This window comes from Aythya fuligula, chromosome 18, assembly GCF_009819795.1.
Source record: "Aythya fuligula isolate bAytFul2 chromosome 18, bAytFul2.pri, whole genome shotgun sequence".
In the NCBI taxonomy this organism is placed as follows: domain Eukaryota; kingdom Metazoa; phylum Chordata; class Aves; order Anseriformes; family Anatidae; genus Aythya; species Aythya fuligula.
In genome coordinates, this window is record NC_045576.1 from 9586976 (window position 1) to 9603108 (window position 16133).

The 16133-nt window shown below is 41.3% G+C and overlaps 1 protein-coding gene across 1 annotated transcript in view; it reads right to left on the reverse strand.

Moving 5' to 3' along the window:
* Positions 1–545: 545 nt before the first annotated feature.
* Positions 546–16133, reverse strand: part of PRKCA (protein kinase C alpha) — a 150262-nt gene continuing 134674 nt past the window's right edge. Inside the window, exons 14-17 of the mRNA XM_032199774.1 lie at positions 12978–13058; positions 11293–11400; positions 8692–8832; positions 546–4079 (exon numbers count right to left, since the gene is read on the reverse strand). Of these exons, the coding sequence (XP_032055665.1) occupies positions 3915–4079; positions 8692–8832; positions 11293–11400; positions 12978–13058 (495 nt within the window). The 3' untranslated portion in view covers positions 546–3914. The remainder of the gene's footprint in view (positions 4080–8691; positions 8833–11292; positions 11401–12977; positions 13059–16133) is intronic.

Here is a 16133-nt window from a genome sequence, read left to right on the forward strand (position 1 = left end):
GGGGAGTTTCTAACATTATGGAATCACACATCGCTTGTACAAAAAGCAACATAGCAAATAGTTTAAAACAAAACAAAACAAAACCAAAATCAGCAGTACAGAAGGGTTTGGAGGTTGTCTTGAATTTGAGAGAAACTGGAGCAGTTGAGTCCAGAGAGATTGTAGTTTTGTGAATCCCAAGCTTCTAAACAATTCAAGCTCCACACAAACCTAAACTTTTAGCACTTGGGATCGGGGTGGCTGCAGAGCTGTGCCCCCCGAGGGGTGCGTGGGGGTCAGGGCGCTCGAGCACGTGTGGGACAGACCCAAATCCCATGACTCCCACCCAGCTTCTCTCCAATGTGATATTCGATTTTACTTCTAGAAATCTTTGTAATATGCTGGGTGCTTGGATTGCTGTTGCTATCGACTACAAGGGAAAGCAAGGCAGTCCTAATGCCTCTGCTGACAAACATTAAGAAGCCAGACTTTGTGAAAAACATTATATAAATAACACCTGCATTAAAAAAAAAAAAAAAAAAAAAAAAAAAAAAAAAAAAAAAAGAAAAAAAAAGATAGGAACATGCTTGCTGGATATGTAATGTTTTACTTGACATAAATTTCTGGGTAACAAACATGCCAGCTGGTGCACTTTGAGTTCTTGTTAAAGGGCTGGTCCAAGCGTTCACGTGCAAGCGCGCAGCAAAGAGCAGTGAGGAGTTCCACAAGAATTCAATCCCTTTTGACCCACTTGATTCTTGCAGCATCAAGAATTTCACAGTACCATTCAGGAAGCACTACAGACACCCGCAGAAGGAGACGTGAGATGCCGCAAGCTCAGGAACTTGAGGTAAGGACATAAAAGAGGAATTCCTGCTTCTGCAGTGGCAAAACTGTGGAACAAACGCAAGTGCCTAAGAAACTCACAATGAGAAGCAGTCACCAAATGAGCAGCTCTGTTCAGGTGTTGGACCAGCTCCTCACTGCCATGGTACAGGCAGTATCACATCACTGCTGTGCCAGCAGCAACTGCCTGGCTGGACGCCCCTACAACTCCTTGGGAAAACAACCAGCAGAACCACTCAGTCACATCTACTGGTTTTCTCTTTCTGGCTTGGGCTAGGTCCACCCAGGTGCTGCTTTTCTGGTTTCAATATCTTGTGCTCTGCTATTTCTCCCTGTATTTTCCTTTTCAGAAGTTCCCTTTTCATTTCACATTCTTAAAACGTGCATAATGCCCGCTCTCAGATTTACTCACTTGAGAGCCTCTTCTTTACTCAAAATTTGAGCCTCAAAAATCTGTTGACTCTATTATCTTCTACAGCATGACACCCAGATATTCCTAAACTATGGCAGGCTAGTAATATTTAGAAAAACACAGTCATGAATGCTGTACTAGTCCACATGCCTTATGGTGAAAATCATACCACAATCTTTAGGTATATAATATATAAACAAGAAAATCAACTCCCAGACGTGGCTAACATATTTGACACAGAATGGATTAAAAATTTTACTCCTAAAACGTATTAAAATTACTCTTTGAGTTCTGTTTATTTAGGCATCAATCTGGGAAACGGTTAGGTGGTGAATGCCCCTCGTTAGCAGCATGCTACCCCGTGCCTTAGAACCGTCCCGTCCAGCCGCTAAGGGCTGACCCCTCTCACCGGGGAGATGCTCCGTGCTCAGAGCTGTGACTGCAAAAAGACTACGGCTGGGCAAAAGCCAAACGTCTGGAGTGTTCCAAATCCCACGTCCTAGGCACCAAAATCTGGCTCCGGAAGGCATCACGGGTGCAGAAGCATGACACAGTTGCCTTTCCCAGCCAACCGCACTTTACTCAAAAATTGTCCAGTGCACCTCTGGGGTCACTCCCGTGAGTCGGGACCTTCCACGTGGCTACAGGATCTGCAGGACTGGATCTTTCTGATAGAATCTTTGGCACAGGTTTGACGTTTTATTGTAATAAAAGATGATTAGAAAGTAGATCCCTCCCCCCCTCCCCCAGTTACATATTCTAGTATAAATTTAAGTCTCTTATGGCAAATATCTTACTTTTTTGAGTATGTTTACATGCTGGAAAAACTGTAATCAGTCTGCATGCAGCAACAGAGACATCATGCTTCTGGCATCGTCATGCACATCTGACAGACAAAGAGTGCCTATGGCTGCTACCATGAACAAGGCAAAAGGGAAAAGAAAGGAAAACGCACTGACTACTATTTTACATGCTGCAACAAAACCAAAATAAGCACAGAAATATTTACTGATCTTTGAATTAATATCTTCTGGTACGTTGTAGGAGGAAATATCAAATTTTTTATCTAAGTGATAGGAGAGGAGAAGATTGCATTAATTACAGTGTTCATCATTGCAAATAAAGTCTATTTCCTTCCCTGTAAGTAATAAGCAGACGTGAAATGAAAGCCTAATTGAACCTTGTATAAAACCTGCAGGTAGCAATTATTGTTTAAAAGTAGATCTACATTTAAAAAAACAGATGATACCCTAAGTCATTAACAATATCCAAAAACTAAAAAAAATAATCCAAACCCCAAAACAAAACCAAAACAACAGCAATAAAACATTTAGCTAAACCTAAATGATGCCATTCAGAACAAGAACTTTCACAAATAAAGCACAATTTGATTTATAAAATTTTTATAATACTCTTTATGCTTGATATGATTATGTCAGTAATATAGATCTGCTTATTGTTAACCCTTATTATTAAGAGTTATTACTAAAGATGTAAAATTCATTGCATGAAGCATACGTAAAATGTATTAAATTCCATTCTATCGATAAAACAAGTTTTAGGTGCTTCATTCTGACTTGATTATTTTACAGCCCCAAGTTGTCTGAGTTAAAATTGATTATTTTAGGAGTAAATTTCACTTGATTTTCATGAGTTATTCTGGAGAAATCAGGAAGTCACTTGGGGCTGCATTTTTTGTTAATTTAGTATACACAAAGTTTTCTTTGATTTACTGCCCTACACTGCAGACTACAAACACGCACATGTAAATAAGATTTAAGGAGTTACAGTTCTGTTTTACATTCCAGGTTAACAAATTTCTTAGTGAAATATTGGTATTAGTAGAACCGGTTAACAGTAAACTTCAGGAGTTGTGTAAATTAAATTAACTGAACACACAATGGCACCCTGGATCACAGAATAATCTCATGGAGATTAAAATTCACAAAAATATTATTAAAATTATTACTATTATTATTAAAGACAAAATTTCACCCTTGAGTTTATCACATGCTACTTAGCAAAGATCCTAGAGATCTGGCCACTGCTGAAGCGTGTTTAAACGGGGTGTTGCGTACAGGACTGGTTCACGAAGCCTCGGGGTCTACTCTGATTTTATCCTCCCCCCTCCCAAATTTGTTTCTGTGAAGTTTTTGAAACAACCGCTTTCCACAATGCTTTGCAATGCCTCTCCTCCCCGGCGCATTTCAGTCCCGTGTGCCGCTGTTCTCCCCAAAGTCACCGTAAGACCCAGGGAGGAGTGGTCCCTCGGGGCCGCGGGCTCCAGTTGCACAGCATCCCCGCAGAAGGGCTCAGTGTTCGAGGTGTTTTCTCAGACCCGGGGTCTCAGATTATTTCTAACGATAGCAGAGTGGAAAAGGGAGAAAAAGGACAGGGGGAAATTGCAAAACTATGCTATGTACCAAAAATGGGTAACTTTAGACGAGTCAGCGGTGACTTCTAGGAGAAATAAATGGGCACTGTATAGTAATTTATCTCCCATTAAGACAATGTCTCTGTTGCAAAGCCAAAATCCTGAAAAAGTGGCCTTTCCCCCCATCATACACTTTCTAACCCTACAATTTTCAGGCCCAAATGGAATCAACAAGGCAAAACCCTAAAAACTGTAGGGTTAAGGACTGTTCCCCACTGCGGGATTGCTTCCTGTTCTGCTGTTTCATGCTACGTTTTGTAGAAGGGGGTGTACGAACTGGGGGTTGACATAGGAGAACCCTTCAAAATCTGTTTGGTCTATGTTAGCAATGACCAACTGATCCGGCGGTGTTAACACTGGCTGTCCTCGTGTGAAGAACTTATCGAAGTTTTCAGCACCTTTGCCACACTGCAAGAAAAAAAGAGAAAAAAAGACTGAAAAAAATCAACAATACATTGGCAGTCCCAGCTGTTTGCAGATTTATCAGGGTGAGTCCAAGGCTTTCCCTCACTTCTTACAACTAGTTACAGAAAATTTTCTTTTGAGATATTTTAAAGAAAAAAAAATCTCAGGCAAACAGAGAGGATTTAATAGATAAATTCTGATGAAAAGCCGAGTTAGAAATGTTCCCATCCATCAGCATGAGGTGACAAGTTAAAGAGGCGTAAATATTCAGAACCAGTGGGATAAAAAAGGAAAAACAAAATATTTTTATGGACACGTATTGGCAAGAGATACTTTATCTGTCAAGTCTTTTGCTTCTCCATAAAACTTTTACAACACAAAATTAAATTTTGTGTTAGTCTTTGTTCCTTTCATGATCTGCAGAAAGCTTAATGAAATTCATTTACATACTTCAATTCTTCCTTGTATAGCACATAAACTCCTGTGAATCCATAAACTTGAACAGAGCTATACTGGCATAACATTAACATAAAAGAGCAAAGAGGTTTTACCAAAGGAAATGTTATGTGCGCTAAAAGTATGAGCTAAAGTTGGATATAAAGCTTGGAAAATTATGAACAGATTTACATAGGCATATAGATATATTTGCATGCATGTGTGTTTGCATGTATAATCTTTATTATTGTTGAAATTATAGCACATTATAATGCAATTGTCTATTCCCAGATCTAGCTCTCGCTCAGATGCAGAAGATATTTATTCTAAATCACACTTCAGTCCCACTTGGAACGAAGCAGACATGAAATAAAGTCTTGCAGGGTAGTGAAAACCTGGGCGACCTCGCAGAAGACAGCATAAAAAACTGCGAGCACGACCAGACAGTCCTCTAAGTGTGGAGTGGAGACATGAAGATGAATGTGACTCTCTTAGGAAGAAGAACAAGCACATAAAAGTAAAACGAACTACTTAGCTCTACCTGAAGAGTCACTGCACCATGGATTTAGAGGTAGGAGTTGGGACAAAATGCTCACCAATGTTCCCCACCATGAGACCCTGCATAAAGTACCTCTGCTGGATGCACACTGCAGAGATGCTCAGGTACAGCAGGTAGTTATTTGATCCTTGCATTCTGAATTTCACCCTGATTTAACCCCCAGGTCACCTCACAGGGCAGTGATGTCAGGCAGCTCCATAAAACAAAATGGAAGCGATTCTCTTTTCCAAACTTCTCTCAAGAGCTAAACCACCAAATTCCCAGCAAACTCCAGCTGCCTGCCCAAGAAGGGAACTGGGGCAGGGAGCGTACCCTGGGAGCAGGTCCACATTACAAAATGTGCTATCACAGCTTGCTTTCTTTTTTTGTCTAAGAGAAGAGACACATCGTCTCGTGAAGCCCAGCCGAGAAGCATGGTTATATATAGCTACACACGGAACACAACTCATTCAGAACAGAAAACAAAAGAAATCAGGTTTGCAAAAGGATAGTTTGGGGGTGATATAGAAAACAGCTGGAAGGCAGGAGGGTATGATTAGCAGCAAGTAAAAGAGGATGAAGGTGGGAGCAGAACAAAGTTAGTTTGGGTACAAGAAAGACTTCGCATCTGGGGAAAAACAGACATTGAGTATTGTGGAGAGGTTCAAAGGTAAATCTGTTTATCTCAAAACCATCTGCTGTAACAAATTCTTAAGCAAAGTCTGGATGTACTGTACATGCAGTGAACACTTCTCATCATCCCTGACCATGTCCTCTTTACCTGTCCCTGGAGGATGGCTGCACTATCAACTATTTGCGTTAATGAATGTATCTACGTTGGGATTGGGAGGGTAACACTGCGTTACACCATTAGCTTCAGATTTAGAGGGTAACTTTGAAAGGGCAGAAGATGACTTGTACGACAGACCACTATTAAACATTGATTTTTCTGAACTAATTTAACATGAATAAAACCTCTCACTTAGAGGAGGAACAAGCGGAAGGGAGGACTGTTTAAGGGAATTCAAGGATGAGATATGTGGCTCGTGCCCTGTCTTGAAAACCGTACAGTTTCCAACCTCCTTGCAAAGCACCTGGCACAAGGACTTGGACACGCCAGCCAGTCTGAGCTGCAAAGAACTGCTGCTGCCCCAGGCACTAGTTGTTTTATATTTCAGAAGAAAAATGCATGCTCAGGTACTACACCGTAGTGCTAATAAAAGTAGGCTTGTTCCATCTCCAAAGACACTTGAGCAGGTTAAAGGCTAATGGTGGTTTGCTTTTTTCACCTGAGGTTCTGTGCTCACTGAGTACCCTGGTGCCCACTGAAGCCAATGCTTTTTGGGACACGGAATGGACAGAGCTGAACTCTGACAAGGGGAAAACTCCCCATCATTTGGATGAAAGTCAGAAAATCTCCAAATTAACAGTCAAATTTATTTTGAGGCTGTACAGTCGATTCAGAGAAGCAACCGAAAGGATATTTCCACAGGGAAGACTTTTTTTGCTTAACAGATGTTTTACAGAGATGTGTGATGCTTCCACAAAATTATGCTCAATCTTTTTCCCTTTTTTCCCCCCAATAAACAGAAGCTATTCAAACCAGCTGCATATTGAAACTGAAGCTCTGACTCCATTAGGTATCTCATTACTGCTTATATTGGTAGAGATGGAGGAATAACTCATTAAATGTAAATGTAATATGAACAAATTTAATCATTTATCAATCTATTTGCATCTCAATTATATATTTTTCTTCACATTAAAGAACACCACTGCTACCATGAGTGTTAATGGGGTATTAAAACAGAACTGAAAATCTGGGACTCCCAGAACTCTTACACTTACAAACATGAGAAAATATCCTTCCTGACAAGTAGTCACTCTATGCCTATGTCCTCTGAAATGTCAGTTTGGAAGGGAAAATATTATTTAAACCAACTGACTGCTGACCCCAAATCTGCAGCTCCATACTGGAGTGAGAACTGTGCCTGTGTGCAAAAGCAGCAGGATTATTCCTGCAGCAAAGTGCTTCCCAGAAAAGATGTACCTAGAGTGTTTTTCTGAAAACAGAACAAAATTAAGCTTATAAATACGTCCATGTCTTGACACACATTAAGGTTTGTGTGTTTTTTGTTTTCTAGAATCAATATAAATAAAATCAGCAACCACAATAAATGAGTTATACATAGGGTATGTAAATATCAGATTTGGATTTTAAATTATCTTTGTCTGGGAAAGTTCAGCTCCATGTGAATGCCTGAATCTCCTTGGTGTCTTTCAACAGCAGCCTGTATAAACAAAACCGGTCATGATAACCACAGAGAAAGATAACAGCTGCTCTGAACAGGAGCCAGGATCTGCCACCAAGCGTGCTACGATGGAACCAGACCATATTTCAGCATTTAGTATCATTGTGCTGGCATTACTTTTAACTTCAAGGAGAGTCTGAGCACTCAGTTCTCAAGCTAATTACACTTACAGATGTGAAGGTAGACTTGTTTTATGATCAACAGTAATTTTGACCTAAAAAACACATAATGAAAATCTTACATAAAATGTTCTGTAATAAGTGCAGCCCCCCTCTGACAGCCAGCTCTGGGAATGGCTGGCCAGGCTTGGCAGTAGCAGGTATGGATTTTTACGTACTTACACTCCTCCCTGCATGCAAAATCCACATTATATGTAAAGGATGATTTCCCCTAGCACTAAACACTTCTCACCATGCGACTCCCTTCCTGGCGAGGTGAAAAAGGGATTTGTATGCAATAAGGGAGAAATATATTCTGCCTCTGCTCATTAGTTTGTGATACCCCACTAGCATGTCTGTATTGACAAATAAATCAGCGCACAGAGCAATGATCCTATACCTGCAGTGCTAGAGACTGTTACACATCTCAGCTGAAGTGTAAACAGTGTTAGAGAAGAAAGATTTGATGTCAAGACATAACAATTTATAGCTGTTCCTGAAAGCTTATATTCTTGTGTTCAAATAATTTTTTTTGCCTGTCAATAAAGTGCAGGACATGCTGAAAGAATTTCTGTGTCAACAAATGCAGTTCTTCAAATTGTGCTATGCAAATGGTTCTTGCACTAAGGGCACTTGTTTGGATTTCTAAAATATTCCTACAGATACACGTGTGTGAAACAGTAATAGACATGAAAAATAAATCATGTACCATTCCTGCAAACTCAGCAGATCTGGGTTCTGTCACTCTAGGCTGGGGAATGTAAGTCCCTGGGGAACAGAGCCCGCTGAGGAGGGAATTCAGTAATTCAGACACCTTTAGTCATTGACTTTGGACGCTGTTCAGAGGAGACGGTCGGGAATGGCATTTACCACATGCCTCAAGCAGCTGATGTGAATATGCCAGTCTTGTGTGTTCTTTTCAGCATCTCATGCAGTGCGTGAATGTCCAGTCAGGACTCCAACCACTGTGAGACTTTTTCACAAAGAACAAACAACACTGGGTTATGCCGCAGGCTGCCAAAACATTAGCAGACTTCCAGACGGCTCAGCCACCAACAAAATTTCCTGTTTTAGCAGATTTTGAGCACCACCAAGCTGGCACCACCCTGACCCCGCAGGAAAGCATACCCACAGACACGTGTGGCAAGGGACATGTCTGGCCCCTCACTCACCACTTTGGGCTTGAAAGGTGGCTGGATCTCTCTGTTTTCCAGTTTTTCCCAGTCAATTCTCCTGAAGAAAGCATGTTCCCTGATGTCTCTTTCACCTTCAAGGCCACAGCCGAGGCGTTTTGCAGGATGTTTAGTCATTAGCTACCAAAGAAGAAAACACCAAATGATTACCCTGAGTGCTGGAGTGGAAGCGAGACAGACGTTCCCCAGATTGCAATGTTCTTGCTCCTCTCCTGAAAATGCAAGTTGCTAATAAGATTGCTTTGAAAAGCTAAAATTTATTTTTTGAAGATGAGTTTCCTTGTTTCATTGCTGGAGACAGCATGCCAGCAGCCAAATTAAAGGTCGTGCTTGTGCACTGTTTCCCATTAGCAGAGGCGAGCACTGCAGGCCTGGGTGGGCACACGGTGCCCTGGGCACACCATGGTCCCGTTGGCTCACAACACAGCTCGCTCCTGCATTTTGCCTTTGGTCTTTCATTTCAGTCTTATAAATCTCCAGAACAGCTTCTGCCCGACATCAGCGATCAATTAAACTTAATAAATCCCAGTATACCGAAGCTGTATGAAGTACATTTTTCTGGGCCTGTTGAAGACATCTCATTATGGAGCCTACAGTTTCTTGGCACCCAGCTGACAACATCTCATCCATGTTTCCTCCCTTGCATCCTTAATGACATCTTGGTCAATACTACACCCAGTTGCATAGATTAAGCAGACATGGGAAACAAAACAAAACAAAACACAACACCAGCATTGCCAGCTTGGAAATAGTAATGTGCTCCCTAATTAACAAGCTCCTTCAAAGGCTTGTTTGTCCCTTGTACATATCGTACATTAGGCATTGAGCAAGGCAGCCTTCAGCTCTCAGTTCCAGTGTTATGGGGACTTTTTAAAGCTCTTCTACAAATCGTATGTGATTAATACACTGCAGGCAGTGATACCTTGACACATCTTTTTAAAACCTCAGCTGTACCACTTTAGTCTCCCTCCAAATGTTCATTTGATCACATTCCAACTCTGAAATTAGCAGAGACCCGAAGCAGACTTCAGGAAGCCGGCTAGGCACCGGGCTAGGATCACATCACGTCATTCTTCCAGCTTAACAGCAACTTTGCCACTTTTGTTAACTTTTCTAAACCCCTCACTTTAACAGTAGGTGATATAAGAAAATGTGAATAACGTTTCTAGCAGATGTAATTCTGTTTCAAAGTCACTGAGATCACCAAGCTCAGCACGCTCTGAACCAGTGGAAAAGCCGTCAAGCAGAGAATTCAATTTGAGGAGCACAGCAGGCACGTTCGCCTTGCCCGACCGTGCAATGGCCTGGGATTGCTGAGCTGCTGCTGAGTACCAGCAACACAGCTGCTCCTGCACTGACTTCTTAGCTCAGGTATAATGCTCACTGAAGTCTGGGATTAATTTGTTAGCTTAATGCAGACATTGAAGATGTTATATCACAGAGACTTGACCTTACACCTAGTGGCGCGATGCAGTTTCGACTTTCTGAACTCCCTTTGCATAAGCAGCTAGCGGAATAGCAGCAAGCAGGAGAGCTGCAAACAGGATAATTGGATCAGGTTCAAACTGTGCTGGGTGAACGTATGATTTTCACAACAAGGCATCAATCTCCGTGTACTTTACAAAAATACATCGTTTAGTTTTTGTTACCAGAAGCAGCATGTCTACATTGATATAGGCTCCAAAATTAGAGTGGTCTTTCATTTTACTTTGTTCTAAGCATCTTTTCTTTTTCCTGATGATTTTTCATTTCAGGATTAATATCCAAGTTATATGCAATACTACTTAAATTCTTCCGAAGGAAAGGAAAAAAGTAATGACCAAATTAACTGACACTAAGTACAGTGATGTAAGACATCAAAGTAAGGCTTTATAGGGGATGGGTTGGAAAAGCTGCAGAACGACAGTACTCTAGGGAATCACATCACTAGGGAGTCAAGAGAAAGTCAGATGATATTTTTTTTTCTGAGCTAATCTCTTCAAATTAAATCATTCTTTTCCTTGAGAACAACAACAACAACTTTGAATCTAAGATAAATTGTTGGCCACACAGGTTACAACTGGGATACCATTTCTCCACAGTTCGCTTGTGGTTATGCTGCAGATTTTCACATAGGCTCATCTTTATCTACGCTGGAAAATGAATTTTATTAACTCTTTATTCTGCTGCTGTGATTAGGCCCACTGGGCTGAGGACCACAGCACATTTGCTGGAATATCTGGCATCCATCTAAACTGGGAAATCTCCTCACCTTGCAAAGCTGGGGTTGTGCTGCCAAGGGCTGAGAAGCAAGGCGGGAGGAGACGTTTCACACCATCATCCTGTTTATAATTTCTGCTTTGGATTTGGCAGCTACTGACTCTGACATTTGTTCTTACCATAAAATAAGCAGGCACAGCAGGAGGAGCTGAATACTTATCAGTGACACCAAGCGATGAGCACTTTATGACAATATAACTTAGCACAGCCTGACAGAAGTTGCACTTAAAATACTACAGTGCCATAGCAAAGCCAGACAAATTTAGTTATTCATAAAGACTGCCAAAAAGAAGCTTAATGATAAAGAAACATCTATCTCACCCCCTTGCAGATGGAGACGGCTTCTTTGGACAGTGATTTTGGATAGGAAACATTATGCTCCATTATGGACTGGAAAAGTTCATCTTCATCTTCTCCATCAAATGGAGGCTGTTAAAAATAAGGCACATATAAGTTAATCTCCTATTTTTTTCTTTAATTTTCCACATTTTATGAGATGGCATAGCAATACTATACCATACTGGGTCATGTTAGAGGTGCATTCAGCCCAGCAACCTGCCTCCCAGTCAGGCAGAGATGCCCAAAGACATCAGTATAAGCTGTGGTCCTTGCTCAGGAATACACACCAAGCTTGCAGCCATCTGCAGCCTGGGGATCTTCATTTCTGTCCCCAACATGACAGCAAGGTTAATGAAAGGTTTGCTGGATTATCTTCAATGAGCTTATCTTCACAATTATCTATAGTTTTTAAAGCTACTGTGCACCAGGCAGGCAGCAGCACTTTAAGGGGTAAAGTCTGGAGACTGTAGCTTTTTTAATACAAGCTGTTACCTTGTATTAAAGTATATCCACTCCTCACTTAATTCCAGCTAAACCCCAGTTTGTTTTACAAGACATGCACGTAGGCTCTGCTTCTGTGAGGAGCAGGCTGTATCACCAGACAGGGCTGCATTTTATTTTTAAATACAGGTGATGAGGGAAGTGCCTGTGGGTGAGTCCCCCAGGATACGGACACCATGTAAGTTCGAGCTAATAATAAATCTCACTGTCTAAAAAGCACTCAGCTGCCTAATATTTGCAATGCACACTGTAAATGTTAACGACTGCAATTGCAACCCTTTAAAAACTTTTTGAAAATATTGAGTGGAATTTAGTAGAGAAACTATTAAATGCGTTTGGTTAAAATGTATGTTTTAAGCTTAGGAATCACAGAATCACAGGATTGTCTAGGTTGGAAGAGACCTCAAGATCATCGAGTCCAACCTCTGACCTAACACTAACAAGTCCTCCACTAAACCATTAAATCACTAAACCGTATCGCTAAGTCTAACAAGTCCTCCACTAAACCATATCACTAAGGAAATGCATACGTCTAGCTAACATTCAATGAAAGCCACCTGCACAAATCTTTTCCAACTCAAGATGAATCGAGTTCCTGAAGTCAGTAGTTATCTGCCATTTACTGCAGTACAGAGTTGCTTTCCTACTTCAGTGACTCAGAGAACAGTGTCTCAGTAACTGTGCAGAATAAGGGGTCTGTAACTAAGCTTATTTCAAGCAGTGAGACCCATACTTTACCCCCAGGACACAGAATACAAAAGCTGTATTCGTGTGACTTAACTGCAATGCAGAGCATATGCACGGTCTTATTATGTCTCCCTGCGGTTTCAAGCTACTAAATTATATTTCTTCCATTTGACATGCATTTTCCTGCTAAAGCGTCTCTCTCCCATTCAATTTTGAAGATGGCTATTTAAAACATCGTTACAGTACAAAGGAACCATATTCAAAGGCAGTGCTTTATTATGTGGGTGCAATATAAAGAGCTTAAAACCTAAACACGTTCTCAGTGAAGTCAGAGACAGTCAAGAGTACACAGACATAATATGAGTATGAAAAGCCCCATGCTTGTCCCCTAGGGGTCTAGCCCTTTAGCAACTTTTGATAGAGAGCAGTGTTGGACAGGCAGGAAGAGGTCATGGCAAGCACAGGAGGGTAACTCTTACCTGGCCAGCCAACATCTCATAGAGCAGCACTCCGTATGCCCACCAATCCACAGACTTCCCATAGGGCTGGTAAGCAATAATCTGTATAATCACACACACACAAAAACAAAAATCCTGTTATCCAACATCCAGTCTGGTGACATATTGGATAAATAGTGACACAGAGACAAACATAGTTCTTTGCAAGGACCCAGAAAGCCACCACTGTAATCCTCACTCCAGCTAATCACTGCTTCCAGCTGGAGTTGGACATTTTTGCAAATGCTATTCTAAACCCACCTGCATCGTTTGGTATTCTGATATCGTGGGAAATTCAGCTCTTAGGAGATCTTGAGATGTGCATTTGAAGGCAAAGACAGAAGTAGAGTAGCACGATGTAGGAGACAAGACAAAAATTTTTTCCATCCATGTCAAAGCTTCAAGTCATGAGACTCACTAATTTACAGATTATTAATAATTAAGCTTCTATTTTCAATATTTATGGTTTTGTTCCACTCTAAGAGGAATAAAAATTTAAGAGCAAAACCCCGAAAAGCTCAGTTACATTTTCCCAAGTTGCATGATTAAGATACTCTTAGTATGAAACCAGATACCAGTTACATCAAAAAGAAAGCGGTTTCTGCTGTTCAGCCTAATGGAAACATCAAGTGTTTTGCGTCCTCTGGGTTCGCATCTGACTCACCCAGAAGCACAAATTGAGTGCTGAAACAATGAGAGGCTGCGAGCGCAAACAGCACGCAGGTCCCCTTGTGCGTCATTTTCTATTATCAGGACCTGTTCAAAGATCAGCGTTCATTTATTTAAGAGACGCATTTGGGCATCCTGTAGAAGTGTTCAGAGGTTCAGACACCCTCTCATATCTCTTTTTAAATAACTGTGATGTGATAGTGGGCATGGTGGAGGGATGCAGGACATCCCACCTATGCTGGGGAAACCAGGACTGGGGCCTCCAATATGTTTTGATGTTTTTAGTCTTTGTGAAATACTTGCTAAGACCAGTACAGACCACATATGCCAGATTTCTTAGTTGCCTGAAATAGAAGTTGAACTGGCGAGTTTTGTTGTTTCTCAGGGCTGCCTGGCTACGAAACAGAATTAGAGCCTCTATATGAATACACATTTTTTGCTGGGGTAACAGCAGCACATGAATTTAAAATTACTGCACTGTTTCTAAGCAAAAAAATTGAAATTAAATCACACTTCAAAATGCATTACACAACCAGAGGTAGTGACAAGATTCTCAGCTGAAAGGTGTTACATAAAGGCTATCTTAATTGTCTTTTAGCAGTAGCCACATACATTGAGCTTTTATAAGATATATTTGGGACATTCATTTCGTGTTACGGTGGTGAACAAACTTGGTTGCCCTCCCTATCAATTCTATCACCAGCAAGTTCCCAGAGGTCCTGTGGAATCAATGTTGCTTTTTCAAAGACTAAACACTTTCAGAACTTTATCCAGAAAAAAACTCTGACCTTTACACAAAGAAAACATTAAAACATTTCATCCTCAACCCCTCTCCCACAATACCTCCTTGCCTGATGGAATGGCAAGGTGTGTTACCAAAACAGAAAGGGATATTTTTCAGAAGGTCATTAATCTGTAAGGGCAAAACATTTTGTACAATAAGCGCACTGCATTTAAGTGGTTTTGGAAGGAACAGCATATTTAAATTAGCAAATGAGAGAGAAAGATAGATCCACAGCACGGCAAAAGGAAATCCTAGGAGACAGGCATGGTCTCAGGTCTGTCCAGCATGCTCTAATCTACTTCTCCTCCTAGTGTCAAAGAGTTTGATGGGAGCACTGAGGAGAGGAAATATTTCAAGAAGGTAACACAATGTCATAAAATGAAAGATGTAACAAAGCATGGACCTAAGGATGCCATTTACTTAACCAGCAAGAAGCAAGTCAAGATTGGGCTGTTCTCTAAATAGCATTCTCATCAGCAAATGCAATCTGCCCCAATTAAATTTGCCTTTGTGAGAGCATATCAAGCAGAATCATCAAGAGAGACAGAATGAACATGAAAAAATCTCCTACAGTTAACCTAACATATGGTCAGAGTCACGAGAGCACTAAAATTTGTGTCCTATGTCATCGGCTGAAATATTCAGTTGATGCTCCATGTCAACATCAACAGAAGTGCACGACAAGAGGAGCAGTGGCCCTTCCAAGAGAGCATGCATCTCTGATGTGGAACCAATCGCATGATGAAAGAGTGGGATTTTGGGAAAGAAATACAGACATGGAGTTCTACTGGGATTGGAAAGGGCCCACTTCAGAGAAGTCCCACTGCAAATGCAATATAAACACTTTTCATGTCCCTATTGCAATGTAGGAAAAGGTGATACTTTGCTGTCACTGTCCATTGATGTATGTAACACTATAAGGTGTTTTCCTTTAATCCTAATTAAACATGCACATTTGAATCACCTGCTGCACCCCGGTAAGGATATGACACCAGTGAAACACAGCAAACCTATGTGCCACGTTCATGCTCCAACCTGTGTGTCACGCACAGAAACCAACAGCTATACCCACACATAACACTGGGAGTTACTCAAAGCATTAATTGGAAAATGCAAAGGAGAGGAAAGGATGCTCATTTCAAGGAAGGAATTACATGTGGGAGGAAGCAGATGAGTTTTGAATATACAGTCAAACGCAGCGGTACAAAGTCAGCAAGTTCTAAACGGCGTATTTTCAGCAGCTCCCTCCTCATCCTGCAATCACTGTGCATTACCTCCCAGCTGCTGCACCCAGAGCCAGCACTGCCAGCCTGGCAGCAGCTGCCAATATCAGCCTATCTGCAGGTACAGGCTTTGGTATCTCTTGGAATAAACACAGGCACATTACTAACGAGGGGCATATTAACACTGACCTCCTGTCTCACTGCAGTGAGCAGAGCAGACCCACAGAGCAGTGAGGGGGCTGTGGGACCAGAAATGAAGAACCATCCTCTCCTCCTGCTATGGCCTCTGTTTTCTACTGGTCCGGCAGGAATGGAAAGTTGATAAGATCCTTCCTTCCCCTCCTTCTCCATCACTATTTAAATGATTGCCTTTTTGCATTTCAAATGTCCTATTTCCCCTACTGATGACTGTATTTTTAAGGGTTCTGTCTGTTCAGGTTCTGTGGATTTGAGAGCTCAGGA